Source organism: Micropterus salmoides, unplaced genomic scaffold (genome assembly GCF_014851395.1).
Source record: "Micropterus salmoides isolate LMB-PRFRI ecotype aquatic unplaced genomic scaffold, ASM1485139v1 Ms_hic_scaffold_4, whole genome shotgun sequence".
Taxonomy (NCBI): Eukaryota; Metazoa; Chordata; class Actinopteri; order Centrarchiformes; family Centrarchidae; genus Micropterus; species Micropterus salmoides.
Window position 1 is genome coordinate 17,766,797 of NW_024043372.1, and position 23,422 is coordinate 17,790,218.

Consider the following 23,422-nt stretch of genomic DNA (forward strand, 5'->3'; position numbering starts at 1 on the left):
TGTGTGTGGTGTGTGTGTGTGTAGGGGGCTGTTTAGATAGTAATCAAGGTAATTAGCCATAATTACTGCAGCCATAAATAGGAGTGATGCCTTTCATCAGTGAAGATGGTGAAAAAGACTGCATGCTCTCTGGCACCAGAGGGCACTCTCAGCATGAGTTTAAAATGTAGTCAGAAAAGTCAAACTGCTTCCAAATTTTCAGGCCTCAGACTTGATGTTTGCAACTTTACTAATGTTGCGTTTGCTTTTGCATACAAGGAATAAAGATACCACGGGTACTTTCTTCTCACAAATGAATTACTTTCTGTCCAAAAGGCACTTGTTTAACATTCAATAAACTCATGTACCTAAGCTGTCTTTCCCTCAACGTGTGTTTCTTTATAGTTAGAGACCTCTTGTTGTGTTCACATCATTTAAATGTGCAGTGTTAAATAAATAATATGTGCCCTTTTTTCAGTGCTGCTGTGTTTCATGTCAGTTTTTGATTTCTCTTTCACAGATCCGAGGCTTTCTTTCGAGGTTCGACAACGTCCTGCCTGCCAGCCTGGCCTTTGACAAATGCACTGCCTGCTCACCCATTGTAAGTAGCACGTGCTCTAACTGAATAGTTCAAATGATATGTTTTCCAATCCAGTTTACTAAAAAGACAGTGTTTAGACAGTAAATTTGCTAGAAAGATTGAAACAGATGCAGACAAGCAGGTTCTGATTTACTCATCAGATTAGGTCCTGTTACTATGTAACTACATTGTTTTGAAACACAAATTGCAGCCTTAGCAGAAATAGGGGGATTCCCATCTCTTCCATTTGTACACACAAGTCATTGGAGCTGTGTTGAAATGTTGTTCCTTGAGGAATACTGAAGACAGACACACACACACACACAAGCTGGTAAAACCATATGGTAACAATCAGGCAGCAGTTGCTCATTGATATCAGTGACTGTCGTATGAGTGGAATTAGCTCCCACCACTGCAGTGTGTGTGCCTGCATGCGCATTTAGAGAGGGGTTGTTGAAGGGTCCACATATCCCACATCAACCAAGTGGGGTGGGAGAAATTGCCTTCGTGTCTTTTTACCACGTTGTCATTGGTCATTGGTCATTGGGGGGGGGTAAAGAGAGGAAGTGCAGGGCTAAAGAAAGGGTGTTGTGATGAGTGGAGGGCTGGTTCACTCTCTCTTTCTCCCCTGATCTCAATGCAGTCTTTGTGTCTATAAAGAGGTCATAAAGCCCCAGATCTATCACTTTCATGTGAAGACAGAGCGAGAAAGACACAGAGGGAGAAAGCAAGAAGCAGAGGGGGGAGGGAGCTGGCTAGCTTGTACTCTAAAAGTTTAAAGTTTTCTCCACCTACGCTGCTTCTGAAAAAAGAAAAGAAAAAAAGTTCCACCCCATCTTAGGGTGTCATGTTTCTGCCCGTGTGACTGATGAGATTATTCGGTCTGCAGGGAGGGTTCATAAGGTTTGATTGGGATTGGGTAGAGCCTGTGTAGTCAGGAACAATGAACAACATGAGTTAGGAAAGAGGATCCTTTGCTGAGGCAGGGAAAAAGGTTATGTAGTGAAATTGGTGAATATGTTTTCATTCCGTTAATCCCACCCACACATTTCCACCCTGTGTTTTGCATTTGCTTATCTGCCTAACTCTCTCTATTTTACCAGCCTTCTCCTATTCCTATCCCTTCTTTTCCTCTCCTGTCTCACCGTCTCACCCTTCCTGTTCTCCCTCCCCCATATCGCTCCTCACTGTGTGTGTCCCTCTGTCCATCCATCAGTCCGTGTGTGTGTGTGTGTGTGTGTGAGTGAGAGAGAGAGAGAGAGCTAGTGCATGTCTGTCTGTGTATTCCTGCCGCAGTCAGCTGTGTGCTGCCAAGTCACTATGGAAACAAAACAATTCAGCCCCTGTCCGGGCTGGAGCAGTTCCTGTAGAGTGGGGGGGGTGTGTATGTGTGTGTTTTTCTGGGGCTGCAAGCCAATAAAACTACATGCCAGAGAGTAAATCACAGCTGACGTGGCTTTGTCTTAAACCGTGCCAGACACCTCTTACTACAACTACTTGTACTAACACTACCAAATATGCTACCACTATTTATAGCAAAAAACATTTTTCACATTGTAGTGCAAAGTCTTGAACAGACACTGAACTGGTCACTAACACAGCTCACAGTGTTTCTCTATTAAGTTATTCCTTCCTTCTGAGCCTTTGATAACTGGAGCTGTTTTATACTTATCGCCCTCATAGATTGTAAAGAAAACCTGATATCTATGTGCAGGTACCTGTCTATTGTACATGATTGATGGTTGAATTTTGTACCTATCATCTATCTCTAAGATTTTATAAATGTAAAGACTCTACAGACCGCTTAATTTCAAAAACACTAAAATGTACTTTTGATGTATGATTGCATTTTAAAACTAAAACAGTTAATAATTTAAATAAGTCAATTGACTGAAAATTGATGGCTAGCAGTGTGATAATCTATTAACTGTTTAAGTCAGTGATCAGGCAAACATTTCCTGCTTAAAACTTTCCAAATATGAGGATTTTCTGCTTTTCTCTGAGTAAAATGTTTTTCTTTCAGGAATCACTCAATATTTTAAAAAACACAGATAATTCTGTGCTGTATTGTATGTGACAGCCTTAAGACAACTTTATATAGTTATAGTTTTAATAGTAACCTGTGATGCCCTTTACGTTTATAGCGGCAGTTATTTTCACACTAGGTGCAAATGTCATAACTTGAATAAATAAATCATAATATTTTATTTTCTATATGCCATTTTTATGTAAACAATGCAAACACGTATGTGGTGTATAGCAACACCAGAGCGTTAACTACACATACTTTATGAGCTTTGCTTCCTGTGAAGTGAGCTGATTCTCCGAAATACCACAAGGCCTGAACAGTTACTTAATGAGTCTGTATGGAGTGTGTGTGTTGACCGTACATGTTAACAGTGGAAGCTAAAGTCTCTGAGTCACAAGGAACTGTTTACTCATAATACTGGTGTGCAGGAAGTGTCATATTATGGCAAAACCACTAACCAAGAGCCTCTAAGCATTTCATTGAAATTTAATAGATAAAAAAAATCACCAGTGTCACATCTATTACTGTTCAGACAGTTACAAGGTGATCTTGGTTCCTTAACAATTGATAAATATGGGATAGGGTTTAATTCTATGTGACTGCAAAGCATCTACTATATACTTTGAAAAACAGTCGACTATTTATGTTTATTTTTTCAATTGAAGTTAAAGCTCCTCTGGGCCACCAGGACCACCCAATGTATGTTTTGATATGTTTATGGTTGCTGCGCAAACACACATGCAAGCATGGACGAGGATCCACAGTATTGATCCACAAACAACTTCAAAAAGAAGACATAACCACTGTCAAATAAAGCTGGAAGGCAGGGTTTTATGTGGCTGCATGAGGAAGGACGCTTCAGAACAGTAGTGCACATGTACGTGCACTACTACAAACTAATCCAGATGTTAATGATGTGTTTGTTGCTTGTCTTAATTAGTGCTATCCGTCAACAGCGTGCAATCTTTACTGAAACCCATCAGCGCCTGATAAACACAGCAAAACCTTGTAAAGGTTTCGTTCTGTGTGTCTGCATGTGTTAATTTTTTTTATTGCATATTTCCCACTATGCTTAGCACAGTGACACAACTGTCATAGCACAGTTTAGAGTCAGATATTCGATGCTTGATTTACCCTCTTAAGAAAATCGTTCTAAAACCTATTTCTGTTCTTTATCAAGCAGTGTGTACAAACTGTATCAACGGCATCGAGTGCTATCGCATTTTTAAAAAATGCTGTCATAGGACTGGATATTGGAGAAGTCGTTGTATGTCCTGTATGTCTCCTATTGACAAGGACAAGTGAATGACAAGGACAAGTGAATGAAAGTGTGTTTTGTATGTGTGTGTAATTGTGTGTCTGTGTATTGCTCGGAGTGACTTTATTAACGTTATCACACCATCATCACAGTTATCACGTTGCTATATTTCAACAAACTGGGTTTTGGCCGATGGCGTCTCATGTAACGGATCCCATGGATGGAAGTAGAGAATGAAAGAAATAAAAGAAAAGGAAGGAAAGAAAAGAGTGGTTGGTTGAAAAGGTGAACGAGGGACACGTCAGTGTGTATTGTGTGCAGTGTGTCTGGCTCCAAGACTAGACGCCAGGTCAGTCTGCAAACGTACACACACACACACACACACACACACACACACACACACACACACACACACACACACACACACACAGGCACTGATTCACACAGTGTGTTGATGTCTGAGGCAGAGGTAACCCTACACCTGCAGAGGAGGGTCTGTGGGCTTCTATGAAAGCCTAGGAAGGTAGTCAAGAGGGGTGTGTGTGTGTGTGTGTGTGTGTGTGTTTTGGAAATAGTGGGTATTTGAAGTCAGTACCGGCAGGAGATCAAGGTAAACATTTCAGCATGATTGCAGAGGTGCTGAGTTGTGGTGTTACACAGGTCGTGCCGATGGAGCAGAGCAACAAGAGTGAATTTTTATTTTATACCATTAAAAAAAATCCACTTTTGACAGAAAGTTGCCCCTTGCCATCTCAAAATGTTGGAAATGGATACCTCTTCTTCTCTCAAGTCGTGATGCATTAACATGACATACTTGAATCAGACTTTTTGCAGTTTCAACTGCTGAACAAATTGAACAAGGTTTGAAAGGGTCATGGTCCTTTTTGCCAGCACAGGCTATTTAGCATTTACTCTTTCAGGTAACAGGAAAAATTGTCAGGGAAATTATTTTTATCTTTCAGCCATTTTCTATTTAAGTCTATAACTATAGTGCAAATGTATAGCATTTATAGGTAGGCAACTCAGTAACACATACAAAGGACCTCCGTAAACACAGACTACTTATTTTTCTCTCTTTCTGTCAATTTTGTCTCTGTAAGTTCCAAATAATTACAAAAGTGATGGTTATGTTGGTCAACTGTTGTTGCTTACACAGTCATTTCATGTGTAAAACAATTTGATACTCCATATGCACTTATTTTTATTTAGCTTTTATTTAACCAGGTTTGTCCCATTGAGATCGGGGATGTATTTTCACAAGGGAGACCTGGCCAAGAATAGCAGCAACATACCGTTTCAACAGTAAATTAACAGGCAAACATAGATTTGAGTAACAGCAGTATAATTGCCTGTAGTGTAAATGTCAGAATGCATGTGTTGTTACCCTAGCAGTAGACATTACATTTTTCTGTAAAATCACCTGGATTTTTTTTTTCAGGTCCTGGACCACTATGAGAGGGAAGGTTTCAGCTTCCTGTCAAAGGTTTTTAATTCCTCCCACTCATTCCTGGAAGACCTGACAGGGCTGACACTGTTACACCAGGAAACACAGGCTGCAGAGGTAAGTGACACACTCATATACACCTGCCCAAACAGATAAACACACAAAACCTGCTGCATTAAGAGACAAAAGCTGCAGTGTCAGTGTATATGGGTATAAAAACAGTTTAAGGCTCAATGCATGCACTACGCGGTTTCTTTGAGTGTTAGAGTATGCGTTTGATTTTTCTCTCAACCCAGTTTTACGAGAGAAAATCATATTCATGTTTGTTTATCTATCTTTCACCTTTATATGTTTGATGGCCAGTTGTTTAGTGTGTAGCGGAAAGAGTAACCTTGTCTGTAATGGGCCCCTGCCTTCGAGCGTAGGCTAACCTGGCTAGTTGTAAACAGTGGCAGCATCACACGACTTTGTCGCTCTAGTTGAAAAATTTCAACTCGTGCGATTGAGCGTAGGACACGAATAATCATACACTCTGCATCGTTTCCATTGCATCCTGCGTGCCGCCCGCCAGGAAATTTATTTGCATTGACTTTGTGTATAATCACTTGCGTTTGGTCTGAAAGTACCATAAGTCGAGCGGGTGCTGGACTTTACCACGGTAGTACCTTGTCACCAATTTAATTTAATGGATTTTAATGAACAAAAACTTTTGTCATATTAAATTGTATCTCTGCTTTCTGCAGATGTTTTAGAGTACACCTTCAAGTTTTAGACAGTTGTTTCCGCAAGATGGTGGAGAGAATGGTGGAAATCCTTTCCCCGGGCTAACAGCTTGAAGGGCTGGGAGCAGGTTGAAGGATTTTAAGGACCTTAGATTTGTTGACAAATGAGGGTAACATGAGGTACTATAGGTGAATTGGTGCAGCATTAGGCATTTTACTAGACATTTGTAGGAAAAAGGGAGCTGAACTTGAATGTAAAGCTTTTGATTTGCCTGCTAGTTCATGTGCATATAGTCTTAACCTCAGGGTAGTAATGGAGCACATCCTTAGGGACAGACTGAAGAGCTCAGACATCCGGAAGGAGCTTACAATCACTTCTCCTTCACATTGAAAAGAACCTATTGAGGTTGTTTTGGCATCTAATTATGATGCCTCCCAGAGAACGTTAGAGGGATTCAATATCCCACTTTGCCTGGGAATGCCTCAGGAGAATCCGGACATCATGGCTGGGGAGAGGGACTTTTGGGCGTTCTTGCATAGCCTGCTGGAACCATGATCTGGACCTGGAAAAGGGCCAGAACATGCATGGCTAGGTAGAGCTAACCATGGTCCCCCAGGAGCTGACTAAGTTTTATGACCATGGGAAATCCAGACAAAATTCATCATCTAGTTTCAAAACAGCTAAGTCCTCCCCTGGAAACTAAGGCCTTTTGTAAGAATTCAATTAGTAGGATTTAACAGCAGATACACTGTTTAAAAGGGAGAGATATTTTGGTCCTGTAACCTTCTTTTAATTATTCTGTTGCCATAGCAGCACACAGTTTATGTCTGTGGAACAACTAGCAGCGTAAAGTTCCAACAAGCATCCAGAATAGTTGGTGGTGGAATATGGGTGGTTTTCCTCAAGACTCCCCTCTGACATGTGACAGAGGGAGTGGAAGGAGAGACAGAAAATGAGTGGGTGTGGGGTTGGGTCTGGTCCTGCCGAGCTGTGGGAAAATCCCACGTACTTTCTCCCCGACTCCTACTCATAAAACACAGATGGAGGAGGGGGAAAAAGAGAAGCGTGGAAGCAAGAGGGAACGGGGGGGGGGGGAGCGCAGATAAGAGAAACAGCAGAGGGAGAAAAGACAGAAGGAGAAGAAATAATGGAAAACTAAATAGGACAGAAAACTAAATAGGACAGGAGATGAAAGAGAAAGAAAAGAAAGCAGAAGCTCTCCTGCTATCAATCTTAAACTCACTCCCTATTATTCTCTCCATCTCCCATTGTATTCGCATCTCCCCCTCTCCCTGATGAAGTGTGGTGAAGACTCTGGCGTAGGTCCCTTTCTCCTCAATCAGAAGATGGAGAGATTGTTTTGATTGCTCAGCCCACTAGCGCCAGAAGTCTTAGCGCCTGTTTCCTGTACACAGATTAGCTATTCTGAAAACTACTGCACTTGGAGGACGTCCCTTCAATTTTTTTTTTCCAATTCCAGGAAAAGTTCTTCTCCCGCTTGTGAAAGCATATTATTACTTATTTCATGCGGGAACCCACTAGAAACAGGCCTGTGGCTCATTCTGGGGCTTGACCCATATTTTAAGAAGCACTGGCCTGAAGTAAAGATAATTCTCAATGTAAAAATTAGGGGTTATAAGGGTCGTTATGGGATACCTTTTTATGTGCACATATTGGAGTTGTATACAGTCATCATTGGATAATGATTAATTATATTTTATTTGACTTTTACATTACATTTAGTCATTTAGCTGATGCTTTTGTCCAAAGCGACTTACAATTGCTATTTTATGTCAGAGGTCGCACACCTCTGGAGCAACTAGGGGTTAAGTGTCTTGCTCAAAGACACATCAGTGGGTGTCACAGTGGGCAGTTTAACCCGGGTCTCTCACACCAAAGGCATCTTAGGTGGCACCAAATGCAAAGGCATCTTATCCACTGCTCCATCACCGCCCCACAGTTTACCTAAATCGTTCATAATCACTCAATATTTGCCTTTTTCCTGAATTATTTGTTTAGAAGTCAGAAGTATTATAGGTCAGTGACAAATCTCTAGGCATGGATTACAGTGGACTTGATTATATTTGCGTAATATTACAATGTTCTGTTCTTCCCCTGAAGCATGGTATTGAATTCATTACAGGCAATGTGCGTATCTGTGTGTGGTTTTTGCACGTTCAAGTGTACGTAACCCTTCTAAATTATAATCTACGTCACCAGATAGCAGTACTATATACTTATGGTCTATTTTGGGCGAGTTTGTAACCTGAGAACCACTTTTTATGCGGTCACCACTGGGTTTTGGGGGAGTTCAAGTTCGGTAAAAGTTTAGACTGACTAAAAGCTGTGTGTACGTGTGTGTATGTGCGTGAGTGTGTGTGCACAAATCAGTGTGAATGGCTTCTTTGTGAGATCAGCCCTACTGGGATTTCATTTTCTGGTAGGAGCATGGCAGGTTGGAAAATGTTCTATAAATCTGGCATCTGGCAAATTAGTTACATGTATTTGAAAGTTTGTTGAACATTTGTTTTAGTATGCAACATGCTGAATCTTTTAGCCACATGAGACCATTCATGTTTGTGGCAAGGAAAATCAAACATGACAAACCACTTTTAAATATTTATGATATGATCTGTTCTTGTACTATATCCCCCCCCTTTACTCTTCAATTTAGGATGGCCAGTTTCTCCTGGATACTGCAGTCCTTCTAACTCTTACCTTCACTGTCACAGCGTCAGTTTAGTTCAAATTAAGTGAGTCATCTAACAATGTGTAAAGCCTCCTTACCGGTGGCAAAATATTTAGTTTAAGTTTACTTTCCAAAAACAGACAACGTGAAACCTCACAAGAAAACCAACACAGGCACAGTCCTGGAAGGCACAGTCAAATAATGTCATCCTGCTGATGGTCTGAGGTCTATCTGACAACCATGCCCACTTCACCCAACAACTGGCTAGTAGGCAGGGTTTAAACAGCCTGTAACTGTGTGTACAATTCATTGTATTGAGACTCCAAAGACACGCAATCTTGGAGAGACATCAGGAAGGCAGTGTGATGCAGACAGCAGGAGGCTATGATTGCAGGCTCAAAGTCTGTCCATTTGCACTTTTGTAGGTATAAATACTTAAATTTGGACAAGTCATGTGGTTGGTTACATGTAGTTAAACATAATTAATATTTAACAAATTGACCATCCATAATAAAAATGTCTGGTCATCAAAGCTAAGTAATGTCTGATCTGCGTTCAGTTAACCCAGTTTTGGAGTAGGTCAGAACCAGGTTAGATGGCACAAGTTAGCCAATTCAGATCGATTCCCAACACATGTTCAACCCTTGTCACTGTGTTGGTCTAAACGGGGTATTAGATGAATTACTGAGAGTAACTTATCTGTGAGTGCTGACTAATTATCCTTTCTAAGTGTAAACTCACTGTGGAGGGCTGGGTCGGACAAATCAACACCCTCAACCACAGAGCCTGAAAGGAAATGAGTGTCTATACAGGATGCTGTGCCTCTCCGCTGACGTCCAACCACTGTCTTTGGCTTGGCAGATTATGTTACAGAAAATACGGTACTCAGACAGACAGGGGTCAAGCGAATCCTTATTATGTAAGAGGACAGTGTACAAATGAGATGGATTTTCTACACACCAAATCTGAGCATTATATTAGCGCAATATAAAATGGATATACCACTGTGAAAACCTACACATAATAATATGTGTGTTGCTTTTGCTCCAGTACAAATGTCATGCCCTAGTGGGTCAGTCTAATAAGGTGATATGGAATTATACAGTGATTGTAGTGAGGTAAATGTTACATTATAATCTTTATATATAAAACATATATATCGCTGCAGTTTATCACGTTCAATTTTAAACTAAAATCAGGCTTTGTATTTGTTGTTCCTGGTTCTTTTAGGGCAAAAGGTAAAGTAGTTAAAGCCCAACTGTGAAATTACAGCCTTCAGAAAATCCCCTACCACTGTTGTTTAGGAGAGACATTGCCACCCATGCCATGCTATTAGGTAACTTGGATTAAACAACTTAAACTGAAGTTGAAAAACCTTGTCATTCCTGTATTTTCCCAAAGCCACCATAGTTGCTTTGACATGTGACATCAAAGGAAGCCCATGACCATTACTCATTCTATGCTATTCATATAATAATATTCCTATCGTGACTTCCAGTAAGAGGTGGCATTTGCTGTTGTGAATGTGTGTGTTCCCATACACATTAATCTGTGAATGCCCCACACAGAGGATGTATGACCCTCCCAGCACAAAGGGTCTTTCTGCAGAGTTCATGTTCCACTCCCTTCCACCTACTCCAATCGGCGCTGCCAGTAATTCACAAGATAACATTCGCATTGAACATAGAGAAGAATGTGTCACTTGTTACACTTTATTCTTTTTTGGTGTGGTCTTGTGACATGCTTTTTTTTTTTTATTAGTCTCATTCAAATTAAGTGACATAGAATTGTAAAATTAGTGTCAAACCTTTTATTATTTTGGATAGGGTTTTCCAAAGATTTGTTTGACAAGACCCCAATATGGAGCAACGGATCTGCACTTGGGATGATTTTGTCCCATAGATTTATAACAGAACACAATGAGGGTTTTTATTGTGGATTTAGTCATGCAATAACACTCTTGTGGGTGTCATACTACAGATATCCAGGGCAAATCACAATGAGTTCAGTGTCTTGCTTAAGAACAGACACAGTTGGGAGTATCGAACTCATGATCATTAAGTGTCAGCGCAATCAATTGCTTTTTACTTTTTGGTTGTACAGGATGCCCTAAATTTGAACCATGCTTGACAAAGTAATTTTCGTTAAGACAACCTTTGTGTCGATAAAAATCCTAGGTCTTGACACAGTCTACTGGAATCAGGCCAATAAGAGGAGTCTTCAGTAAAAATATAAACACCTGTGTTGCCCAAGGTCTGTGCGTTTGGCTGTTTGATAGCAGTCTGTGCCATCACAAATCATCACCTTGAGTCATACTAATAACCCGGAGGAACAGAGTCTACCCAACCACCCACGCTCGGCCCTGCTCTGGTCTGTGCTTCTCTACAGTGTGTAGATGATGAAGTTGATTTAGTTATGTTGGCTCATCACCCAGCAGCTTGGACAACACACAAGCGAGAGCATTTAGCACACAGACACACACGCACACGCACGCACACACACACACACACACTTGAGCGTCAGAGGGCCCCATGTATGTCAGAGCTTTATCCAAACACAGCTACAGTTGCTACATGCTACAATTATTACCAGATGGACTCGGGGAAAACATATTAAGTCTGCTTTTTGATTAGCACACTGTGCACCCTCCTGTGAGACTGAGAGATGAAGAGAGAGAGAGAAAATAGGGAAAGAGAGACAAAAGGTGTAAGTAATTTTCAAATTGAGCACAATTGACCCTTGTTGACCACTGTCCCTGAATGGTTGTATATTTCCATTTCATTTATTTCCATTTCATTTAAGGTCCCGTGAAATCAAAAATGATTTTCTTTGTGTTGCTATGTTTTCAAAACATCCAGTTTTATGTGTTTATAACAAAGTCCCACCCTTTTCTATTTTTTCAATTGTACACTCAGGGGAGTATTAAGAAACTCTGTGTGATTACAGAATGGGATCCAGCCATCACAATCTACAACTTTAACTTTGTTACTACAACTAGCAGCAGTCACATGGTTTGGAAATAGTGCAAAAAATAAGTTAATTCATCATCATAGATGATTAAATAATGAATCCATTTTTATTTATATACAGTACAGGCCAAATGTTTGGACACACCTTCTCATTCAATGAGTTTTCTTTATTTTCATGAGTTTACATTGTAGATTCTCACTGAAGGCATCAAAACTATGAATGAACACATGTGGAATTATGTACTTAACAAAAATGTGTGAAATAACTGAAAACATGTCTTATATTATAGTTTCCTCAAAGTAGCCACCCTTTGCTCTGATTACTGCTTTTGCACACTCTTGGCATTCTCTTGATGAGCTTCAAGAGGTAGTCACCTGAAATGGTTTTCCAACAGTCTTGAAGGAGTTCCCAGAGATGCTTAGCACTTGTTGGCCCTTTTGCCTTCACGCTGCGGTCCAGCTCACCCCAAACCAACTCGATTGGGTTCAGGTCCGGTGACTGTGGAGGCCAGGTCATCTGGCGCAGCACTCCATCACTCTCCTTGGTCAAATAGCCCTTACACAGCCTGGAGGTGTGTTTGGGGTCATTGTCCTGTTGAAAAATAAATGATGGTCCAACTAAACGCAAACCGGATGGGATGGCATGTCGCTGCAGGATGCTGTGGTAGCCATGCTGGTTCAGTATGCCTTCAGTTTTGAATAAATCCCCAACAGTGTCACCAGCAACGCACCCCCACACCATCACACCTCCTCCTCCATGCTTCACGGTGGTAACCAGGCATGTAGAATCCATCTGTTCACCTTTTCTGCATCACACAAAGACACGGCGGTTGGAACCAAAGATCTCAAATTTGGACTCGTCAGACCAAAGCACAGATTTCCACTGGTCTAATGTCCATTCCTTGTGTTTCTTGACCCAAACAAATCTCTTCTGCTTGTTGCCTCTCCTTAGCAGTGGTTTCCTAGCAGCTACTTTTCGCGATTTCACGATTCGCGCAGTCTCCTCTTAACAGTTGTTCTAGAGATGTGTCTGCTGCTAGAACTCTGTGTGGTATTCAGATGGTCTCTAATCTGAGCTGTTGTTAACCTGCGATTTCTGAGGCTGGTGACTCGGATGAACTTATCCTCAGCACCAGAGGTGACTCTTGATCTTCCTTTCCTGGGGCGGTCCTCATGTGAGCCAATTTAATTGTAGCGCTTGATGGTTTTTGCGACTGCACTTGGGGACACATTCAAAGTTCAACTGACTGACCTTCATTTGTTAAAGTAATGATGGCCACTCGTTTCCCTTTACTTAGCTGGTTCTTGCCATAATATGATTTCTAACAGTTGTCCAATAGGGCTGTCGGCTGTGTATCAACCTGACTTCTGCACAACACAACTGATGGTCCTAACCCTATTAATAAGGGAAAAAATTCCACTAATTAACCCTGACAAGGCACACCTGTGAAGTGAAAACCATTTCAGGTAACTACCTCATGAAGGTCATTGAGAGAACGCCAAGGGTTTGCAGCGCTATCAAAAAAGCAAAGGGTGGCTACTTTGAGGAATCTAAAATACAAGACATGTTTTCAGTTATTTCACACTTTTTTGTTAAGTACACAATTCCATATGTGTTCATTCATAGTTTTGATGCCTTCAGTGAGAATCTACACTGTAAATAGTCATGAAAATAAAGAAAACGCATTGAATGAGAAGGTGTGTCCAAACTTTTGGCCTGTACTGTATATGATGACAAAAGTAAAGTACACACATGTATGCCAGTGTCATCATGTATCACCGATATGAAGCACATGTGTATTTATGTCCTGTATGTATGTTAGTTATGTCTGCTTGACATCTAAAGCACTGCTAATTATAAATGTGTGCTCTACTTGTAGGGATGCATGTCCGCTATGTGCAGACACATCACACCTCCTATCCTTCCTTTCTGTACATAGTTCCTCTCTCTGTTTGGATGGCTGTCTCTCCCCGACACACATGCCCATACACATTCAACACTATACATAGTTATTCTAAATCTCCCTAGTTCTTTACAGGCTAAATTCAGAAGCTTTGTGTCAGTTGGTGGCTTGACTTATAACCTTGCTTGCCAACCTTCCTAAACCTCTCCTGTATATTTGGTTGTACAGATTCCTGGGTAGCTATATTTGTGAATAATTTCTTACTTGACAACTGTCCTTACACTTGAGATTTTAACCAACCTCTCACAGTGTCCTCCTAGATATCAAATTATTCTGTATTTCTCTTGTTATAGAAAAATATTCTTTGAAAAGTTTGGGACTCCCAAGATTTGCATGTATGTGATTCTCTATAACTCTTCAGTAGCTTTTAATGACTATTCCTGAATCTGTGTCAGCATTACACTTTTAAAATGGCGATCATATAATATCATTTTTTATTCCTCTTCTTTATCTTTTCATTCCTCTTTTTCAACTTTCTTGAGTGCATTTCTGCATTTAGTTCTATAGCTTTCAGTGTTAATAGCTGCAGTCCAGCATCTGGCCAAAGTCATATCCTTCCACACACTCAAACGCCATGTACACAAAGCCTGTCCTGCTGTGGGCTGACAAATGCATACAAACAGAAAAACATTTAAAATTAAAGGAATTCGACAGCTATGGCAAACAAGATAAAAACAACAACTTGTTTGAAAGGTCCCTGGGTTTTTCCTGCAGTATTGGGTATACTATCTTTATAGTGCCTAAATTCCACATAGGTAAAGGATTACATACTTACATAATTCACTATTTGTAGTTAAAAATAGTAATCAGCCTAGAGCTTGAAATCACAAAAGAGAGACACTAGGCATTTTATACCCAGTTGTCTTTCAACTTTCGGGAATAGGCCTAATTTACTCTTATTTTATTACATTTGTTCACCATGTTGTAAGAGTCCCACTGAGTCTATATTACACCTGGACAACAGAGATATCTGTTAAATAACACACAGGCTGTGTCATGGCAGATACTTATCAGGTGGGTATCCTCTTTCTGTAGCTGAGGTAATATGAGTCTCAGAGCTAGCATAAGCCGCTCAGTGTTTCCCTTATTATAGGGTACTACCGTCAGCAAAATGCCATTCAAATATAAATACCTGGGATACATACAGTACATATTTAAAACAGAACTCATATTTAAATTCAGTGAGTATCCTGTTCTTTTGTCTCATTTTGTTACCATAAGAAGCAAAGATCTTCACTCTACTTCTTCCTAGATTAGTGACTTACTAGGCTACCTGAATTCTACTTTTAGTTTTGCACTATTATTTAAAAGATTTTTTTCTTTACTTCTCCATATGGTATGGAGATAACAGAGATTAAATAGATGAAGAGGGTAGTGTGAAGAATAGCAGGTGATAAGATCTGAATGTCTGTGGCACGCATATTACTCCACTTCACAGGGATACTACTTTGGTGGGCTGTATGTTATTAATATACAGGGCTGGAGTGGGCAAAGGGAACGCGGGGCCCGCAGGACAGCCATCTCACATTTTGATCCCAAGGGGGCACATTCAGAATGACCAATAATCATAGGGGAGTTATTTTAAAAAACAACTTTTCCTTCACTACACGGGAAAATTTACAGTGGCCCTGCTCCTATACATGGCCTCTCCTCCTCGGCGCCAGTCAGTCCAGAGCGATGCCTTCTTCTGGCCTGGCAGCTGGCTGCATGCATGGATAGACAGTTAAGACAGACAGATGACTGGGTTGCGACAGACTGAGTAGTAGTCTAGTCGTCCCTGTTTAGCTCCTACTCTTCGTCCCCTTCGGTAGCTTTTAATGACTATTTCAGTATCGGTGTCAGCGTTGCACTTTTAGAATGGACTTTCACTTCCGAAAGCTCACACATCATGGGGATCGTTTTGCTACAGAGGCTCATCATCTAAAGTACACAGCTGCATATGAAAAAAGCATTCTTTAAAATTGACTTCTTGAATGTTGTTATGATCAACATTTTATCATTTATTTTTTTTATTTGTTGTCTACCATTTTCTTGCACACAGCATTGAAATGCAGAAAATCCAAATCATTCACTATTTTTGACGACATCAATTTTTATAGTCAGTGTGATGGAAGCATAACATCATCCTTGCAGGTAGAAATGGTATTTAAACAAATGTAAATGTATATACATATACAAAATAATTATGCAATGATAATAATAATAAGATAATAATAATAAGCGATCCTAAATTTGAAGGATGTTTATCTGAGTGACATTATCGTGGAGGTCACTGTGGCACCTATATCCCCCTGTATACTGTTGGGGAGTTAATAAATCATTTTCATTGAAAATGCAGGAAGTGAATATTATCAGTGAGGGAAGCATACATTGTGTCCTGTTAATGCTCTATTGTTTCATACACTAACAATCACTTGATGTATTTAGACTGTGAATCCCTCTCAGCTGCCTAAATATGAAATCTGAATGTAAAGTAACATAATGCCATTCTGCTCTTACCTAGTTTTGCTTCACTAAGAGAATTTATCACAACTAATCCATCTTAAAATGGCTGTCATTTTAATAATGGTTAAACATTAAAAGTGGTAATTTGGTCCTGCTTTCCTGTTTGTGTAAGTGCGTAAGCAATTTCTTGCGCATGCAAACTTAAGTATGCTTTACATGTTTAATGAAGAAGTCCAACTATTGTACTGTGTGTGCATGCAGACTTTTCATGAATCCCATCTGAGTGCAGAACTGTTTATTCCTCTGTTCCTGGTTTGGATGTTTGATACAGAAAAACGCTCCAGCTGCATCAAAGACAGAGATAAGAGCCAGTTGTGTGGGTGCCTGTGTGTCTGTGTGTGTGTGTGTGCGTGTGTGTGTGCGTGTGCGTGCAAGTTGGTGCCTGCATGAGCGTGTCTGAATCTTGTGTAGCCTGATTCTAGCCTTCCTGGTTGGTCACAGGTAATCTGCCCTGGAGCTCTGGCCTGATAAAGAAATGCATGCGCGCGCATGTGCGCACACACACACACACACACACACAATGTACATCTGGTCACATTACCAGTTCTTATCTTTTCCCACTGATGCTGTTCTGTCCAGCACATGGAAGACAATGATAGCATCAAGCCTCTGGTTTAGATAAGTAACAGTGACACACATATACACAAACAGAAATATATATATATATATACACACACACGTATGTATGCATGTTTGTTTTGTTCATGTATACACATCATTTCCTCTGAGCTAATTTTCAAGTGAAAACAAAATCACTTTGATGACGCACTTCAGTAAAGCTAAATATTATACTGAATGCGTAAATGTATTGTGACACTTGTTATTGAAAACATAGTAAAATGTTACAAAACCAGTATTATTATTATTATTATTATTATTATTATTATTTACTATTCATGAACATCTGTATGTAGTCTATTCAGCCTCATGGTTCCCAGCATTGAGTCCAAAAGCTTTTCCAAAATGATCTGTCACAGTTGCCATCTCTGAAGTGTTAAAATGTATAATCTTCCATAAAGAAGAAGTTGTTGTCAGTGATTGATTCACAGAGTGAAGGAGTCTTTGTAATGAAAGACTGACTGTCTGGTGTTCTTAGCGTCAGACTAAAAGATTGCCTTGACTGTGGTTATGAGGCTCTTTTCTCCCATGAACTGTGTGTGTGGAGATCTTTTAAACCAACAGAGAAAGAAAGAGGGCATTTTTCCCTAATTTTTATCCTCTTGAAGTGTGTTTGTATGTAACTTCAGAGGCTGCGTGTGTGTGTGTCTTTGTATGTGTGGGCATACCTACATGTATGTGTGCCCACGGGACTCTACTAGTGTTTGATTGCTCTTCTGACCACACATCAGTTGGCTTGGTTTTGACTGTAATTAAACCTAGGGCAGGTCTGAACTGGCAGTGTGTGTGCGCGCGCGCGCGCACACACACACACACACACACACACACACACACACACACACAGCCTCTGAAGTTGATCTGTTATTGCTGACAACGCTGACAACGGTTCATTAGGAAGAGTTTATCCTGACTGCACGCACACACATGACAATGCCTCACCAGAGGCAACAGCAACTGAACTAAATGAAGGCTTCAAACTGTTTGGGACTTTTAATTTCTATTTTACAGCAACTGTGATATGAAGAAATCATCCTCATTACAGTCATAAATAATAATAGATAATAAAAACATTTCTAATGTCATCACTCTAGGTTTAGAAAATGATTCAAAATTGCATGCCTGCACTGTGATTCAGTATGTAGTTAATTTTGTGACTTGTATGAGAAACTGGTGGAGTTATGAAACACTTGTATGACTCAGAAAATGTGTTGATAGCCTTTTCTAGTATACAGGAAATGTGTCAGGGGGAAATGGTGGCCTGTGGGAGATACAGAGGGGGAGAGGGAGATGGGGACTGACAGAATAAGTGAAAGAGAGAGAACTGAAAAGCAGCGCAAATGGAACAAGAGAAAATCCAAACTTTTAACAGAGAAGATGATTCAAGAGAGAGGGGATACGTCAAAGAAAGTTTAAGTTTAAAAAATTATTGATTCGTTCTCTGAAAATCAGTGATCAGTTCAGAGAAAGTGCTTAGAGAGGACAGCAGTCCGGACAATGTGAGCGCAAAAAGGCTAAATATTTAAGAAGTTAAGGACATGGAAGGAGAGCTGTCCTGAAAACGAGGGCGAGCAGTCAGTCGGTGTCTCGGGAGAAACAACAGGACCCAGCTGTTGCTCCGCAGGCCACCACACCCAGCTGAGAGAGACTCCATTTGTTGTTGTAGCTGGCCTTTATGACTCTGAGAAAAAAAGAGGGAGAAAGGGGAGGTGGTGGCAGCAGTCTGACCAACTTAAGAGTAAAGAAAAGGGAAATAGGTAAGAGAAACGAGCATCCGCCCTTTATTCGGAAATGGGAAGAGCAGGGAAAAGACGGATGCTGCGTCACTTCCTAGTGTGTCGTTTCCCTGGTTTGCTATCTGGGCCGACAGTTGTGAGTGCTGGTGCTTTGTTTTTTTTACCCCGAGACTCAAGAGTTTATGAAAACACAGCCAGGGGACGCGACCTCAGCTGGGACCTACACACTAACTCTGTTCCCACAAGAGCTCCTCTAAACCATCTCTTTCCTCTCCTAAGCAGTGTCAAACCACTTTCACTACCGGCCACTTTTATCCTTCACTTTTCCCTCTGATGTCCCTTTTTTAAACCTATCTTCAACCTTTTGACTCTCTCAGGCTTCTTCTCCCCTCTCTTCTGTCAATCACCCTTTCCCTTGCCTTACTCTCTTACCTTCCCTCTGCCTCCTAATTTTAAGTAGTTAAACTTAAATTGAAAAACAAACATTTTTAATGGCAAAGTGTCTCAGATTAGTAAGATACAATATGTGGCTGTAGCCTGGATATACCACAAAGCACACTGCTGTCCCGTCACAACATTAAAAGCAGTGTTCATACTTTTTCCAGCTGAATCACATTTAATGAATTTTTGGCCGAAGCCACAGGTGAGCCACACTATTAGGACTCTTATTTTACAGTATAAAATAAATAACTAGCATGTGGTAGGTAATTAGGCTTAAAAAATAAACAATAGCTAATTATTTTGTCAAGTTCAGAAACAGACTAAACAGTTGTGTATTACATGAAACCTACAACACAAATTAAGGAGTAAAGCTGTCAATATTTCAAAATTTTTGTTTAGTCTACATATCCAACAAAAATACCAAAACCATGTTTATGTAGCCAGAGCCTGATATACAGCAGCTTATTCCTCTGTGCCATAGAGCTCTGTATAAAAACACATAATTTAGCCAAACTACATTGGATGACGTGTTCTTTCATTACGATGAACAAGTTTATTTTGACACAATCTCAAAAAAATATTGCCAGAGCAACATGTGTGTATTAATCTGCAGTTGAAAGCAGTCCTCAAATAATGTACTATTTACTCTTGTTTGAGTGATCTGCAGTGCCCTGCTGTTTTACCGAGTCTTTTTTTAAAAGAAAGTCGATAAGTATTGAGGTACTGACATTTTTGATTCTAGTTTTCTTATCAAATTTGCTTACAATAACAAGAAACGTAGTCATTGGTAATCTTAAACTTCTCATAATAATGATGATCATGATGCTGATGATGACAATAATGAAGTTTCTCTTAGGATCTTTGTAGCGTTCTTAAGTATTAATGGCCTTTTCAGCGCATTTTTCTGTAGGTATATCTCACTTTAAGAGGCCAGTAAACCTCGCCAACAGCTTTCTGACGTCTGATTAGGGATGTGTTCGACCATTTCTGTTACTTTTCCGAACCCGATGATCCGACATTCACATCCACTTCTCACCGGGATTGGCCAGCTGTGGGGAGGTGAGAAAGGAGCCGGAGTTTGAACTTCTCTCTCCAGCTTTCTTTTTTTCATTGTTAATACAACTATTTCCGTCACTTTTCATCTGAGCAACAGAATGCAACACTGGAGACAACGACAAGAGAGACTGTCTGAAAATGTCCACTGTTATTCCCATATTTCAACGATATCACGTCTCCGCCCTCTCTTCGTCGAGCGTCCAGCTTTTAACTCAAACTTTGAGTGTAGTCGTTTAGAATAAGTACAAACACTTCTGAGTACCCCCGGCATGCAATAATCATATGCCTTTCCACTAGGTGTTTACAGCCTGTATCCACCATAAAGCACATAATGCTCTCATGTCATGAAATTAAAAGCAGGATTAAAAACTTTTTCAGTCATTGAAACACATTTACTATGCTGCTAGCACTTAATTCAATAGTATAATCAATACCTAGAGTGCAGTAGGTAATTAGGAAGCAAGTTTAATAAGAAAGAGGTGATTGGCTGAGCTGGTTGATTATTTTAATAAGTTCAGAAGCAAACTAAGAAGGTGTGTATTATGTGAACCCTACCACACAATCATAGCGTGTCAGTGCGATCAGACACTTTTTATGATTGAATATGAAGTCATGGTTCGTGCCTGTAGCGTTTAACGTGGGTGTATGGGTCAGTTTTATCTCTAACCCAGGGGACAGGACATGTGCTGCTGAGAGGGCAGGTTAGGTTAGTAGGTGCCCCTCCTCTTCCTCTCTCCACCCATCAACTCTTCCTCTTCCTGTCTCAAGTCTCAGTGAATAGAACGTGTACCCATACACACACACACACACACACACACACACACACACACACACACACACACACAGTCAGATCCAACACTGTGGCCTGTTCACTGTGTTCCCCCCTGAGGGTTGTAGCCTGGAACAATGTGGACACCAGAGAGCACGCACAGGATCACTGCAGGAAATGGAAGGGCACAAAATGATCATTTAAAACAAGGGGCAGAATAAAGCTGCCTAAATCTTTGTGATCTCAGTCCAGACATACTGTATTACAAGGGAAACATTCAATGTGGGAAAAGTTTACATTTGGCTCGCTTAGTTTTCCCTCAAATAAGGAATAGCTAGTGTGTTCCACGTGACAGGCTGCTATCTTTTGTAGAGGTTGGGGTTATTGAGGCCTTGAGTTTTTGACTACAATGTTTTTTGTCATGAAAAGTGCAATTTCAGGCTCTACAGGATCATTTTTATAGTAGTTTGACTGCAGAGACAATAGAGGCACTGCCCGTCAGACGAGGACAGACATTAAGATGTGTTATATGATCACCGTGAGTTATTGACCAAGATGGATGGAGTCTGGGCAAAGAGTATTTCCAAAAATGTTGTACTGTTTCTCGAACATTTCTGTTTTGGTTCATGAACACACAAGAATTGCTGTTCTTGTGGGATCATCCAGGATGTGACTGTAATCATAGACTGTCCTCAGTCATTCGACATGTCCCTTTTCCCTGAGCATGCTGGTGGAAATAGTTGTTGTGTGTGTGGGATGTCTAGACATTTAAACAATTTTAAAGTCTGTTCCCAGTTTTGGGCGACTTCCACTACGTCCAAATCAGACACTCCTACAGCTTCGAATCTGGTTCACAAAGTCCCAACATCTTGTATCCACTGAGGCATCTGGAACTACTTTATCAAATGAGTGTTTTTACTGCCAAGCAATATTAGCCAAAGCTCTACTTATTGTGGGGAATTGTATATGCTGCCTGAGGACATTACTTTTATTAAACAGAAGGCATTAGGGACTTTAGAGTCTTTCAGTAGTATGTTTTTAGTGTTGGATGGCTTTGGATAGCCTGAAGTGGTAATGAGGAGAAAATGAAGGCCTGAAAAAGCGGCATACAAAGAATATGACGGCCCTCCCCACATGGGCTCTGACATGTATCACCTAAAAGTGACTTACAGATTATTCACATTGAAGGCAGTTTTGTGCAACGCGTGCACTGTAGATCAGAATATCGTGCTAAGATCTATAGTGAGATAAAATAAACCACGAGTGTTTGTTTTAGATACAGTTGTTGACTTTGTCATTATTACATAAATTCCCAAATGCAGCACAAAGCAAAGGGCTGCAATATTGTAACGGCTAATATCTGGTTGATCCACCACTGATGTATTTGTATTTTAGTGTACCATGCCCCTATTGATATACTTTTTGTTTAGAATTAAAGGCATGTGTTGACACATTTACAACTTCATTTATAAAAAGCTCAGCTCAAAACAACACTGCCCAGCCTCGGAGGCGAAGACTGGACGCAGTGGATTTCATTCATTTTTCTTTCATTTAATTTCATTTGAATGTACAACCCAGAACTACTAAAAAATGTTTTACTCATTTGTGTATCTAATTTGAATACCGAGCACTCATTCACTCTTGACTGTGTCCCACTCTGTTTCTCTCTCACTATGAGACATATAGACTCTTATTTTCCTGACTTTGTAAGAGATTTGACCTTTTACCATTTCACCCTACTTTAAAACCGCCTCTCCATCGGTGAAACAACCACACTGCAGATTCCCGCCACATTGTACAGGAATGTCTGAGGGGAATTCAGGAATGTAGTTGGGAATGCAGCAATAGTTGGAGTTATGTTGGGCCACGAGGTCATTTTCTCTGCTTAAAGTGGGTATGCACATGCACTCATCAGCATCTGTGCCTGTGTACATTTGCTGCATGTACGTACGTACGTGTGTGTGTGTGATAATTTTAAGTGTGTTACTGGAAGAGACTCACAAAATAGGGTTTAACACTCTTAATCCTAGCTGATCTTTTTACGGGAACATGACACACTGTCTTCCCAGACCTAGATTAAGTCTGAATATTTATTTAGCCAATTACATTTCCAGCAACATTTTCCTATAAATTGTGCAGGAACCATAATGGATCAGAAATGGTAGACTACTGAATAATTAGGGACTCTAAATAGACTTGTTGCCAGCCTGCTGTGCAACCCACAAAGAAAAAAGACATCAATCATTTTAGGACCCAGAAGATTCTCTTTTTTTCGAAAGCCATCAAAAGAATTGGCTTCAGTTCTGTGTCCGCATTAATGTAGGCACTCTATCAGCAACCCTTTACACGCATGGATGCCTACTGGATAGAAATTCACAGTATAATCTCTTCTTCAGATACCAATAAACTACTGCACAGCTTTCTGCAAGACAAGCTGCTGTTGTTGTTGTTGCTGCTGATACTACTGATCTGTGAGTTGATATATTAAAACAAACATAGGATATGATTCCTGAGGAGACATTAACGAGGGAAAGGATGAGGGTGGCAGGGGTAAGAGTGAGGCTAATAAATCTATAGACAGAGGTCTGTGTGTTTGCTTGTGTGTCCACAGTATGCAGTATTGTGATAATGATTTTATATATTGCATTGTGAATCTGAGATATAC

At 40.4% G+C, this 23,422-nt stretch overlaps 1 protein-coding gene across 3 annotated transcripts in view; it reads left to right on the forward strand.

Annotated features, from left to right (window-relative positions):
- atg7 (ATG7 autophagy related 7 homolog (S. cerevisiae)) overlaps nt 1-23,422 on the forward strand; it is a 70,258-nt gene that overhangs the window by 29,093 nt on the left and 17,743 nt on the right. For all 3 annotated transcript variants that reach the window (XM_038697785.1, XM_038697784.1, XM_038697786.1), the window contains 2 exons: nt 500-580; nt 5,285-5,407. In XM_038697785.1, coding sequence (XP_038553713.1) covers nt 500-580; nt 5,285-5,407 — 204 coding nt within the window. The remainder of the gene's footprint in view (nt 1-499; nt 581-5,284; nt 5,408-23,422) is intronic.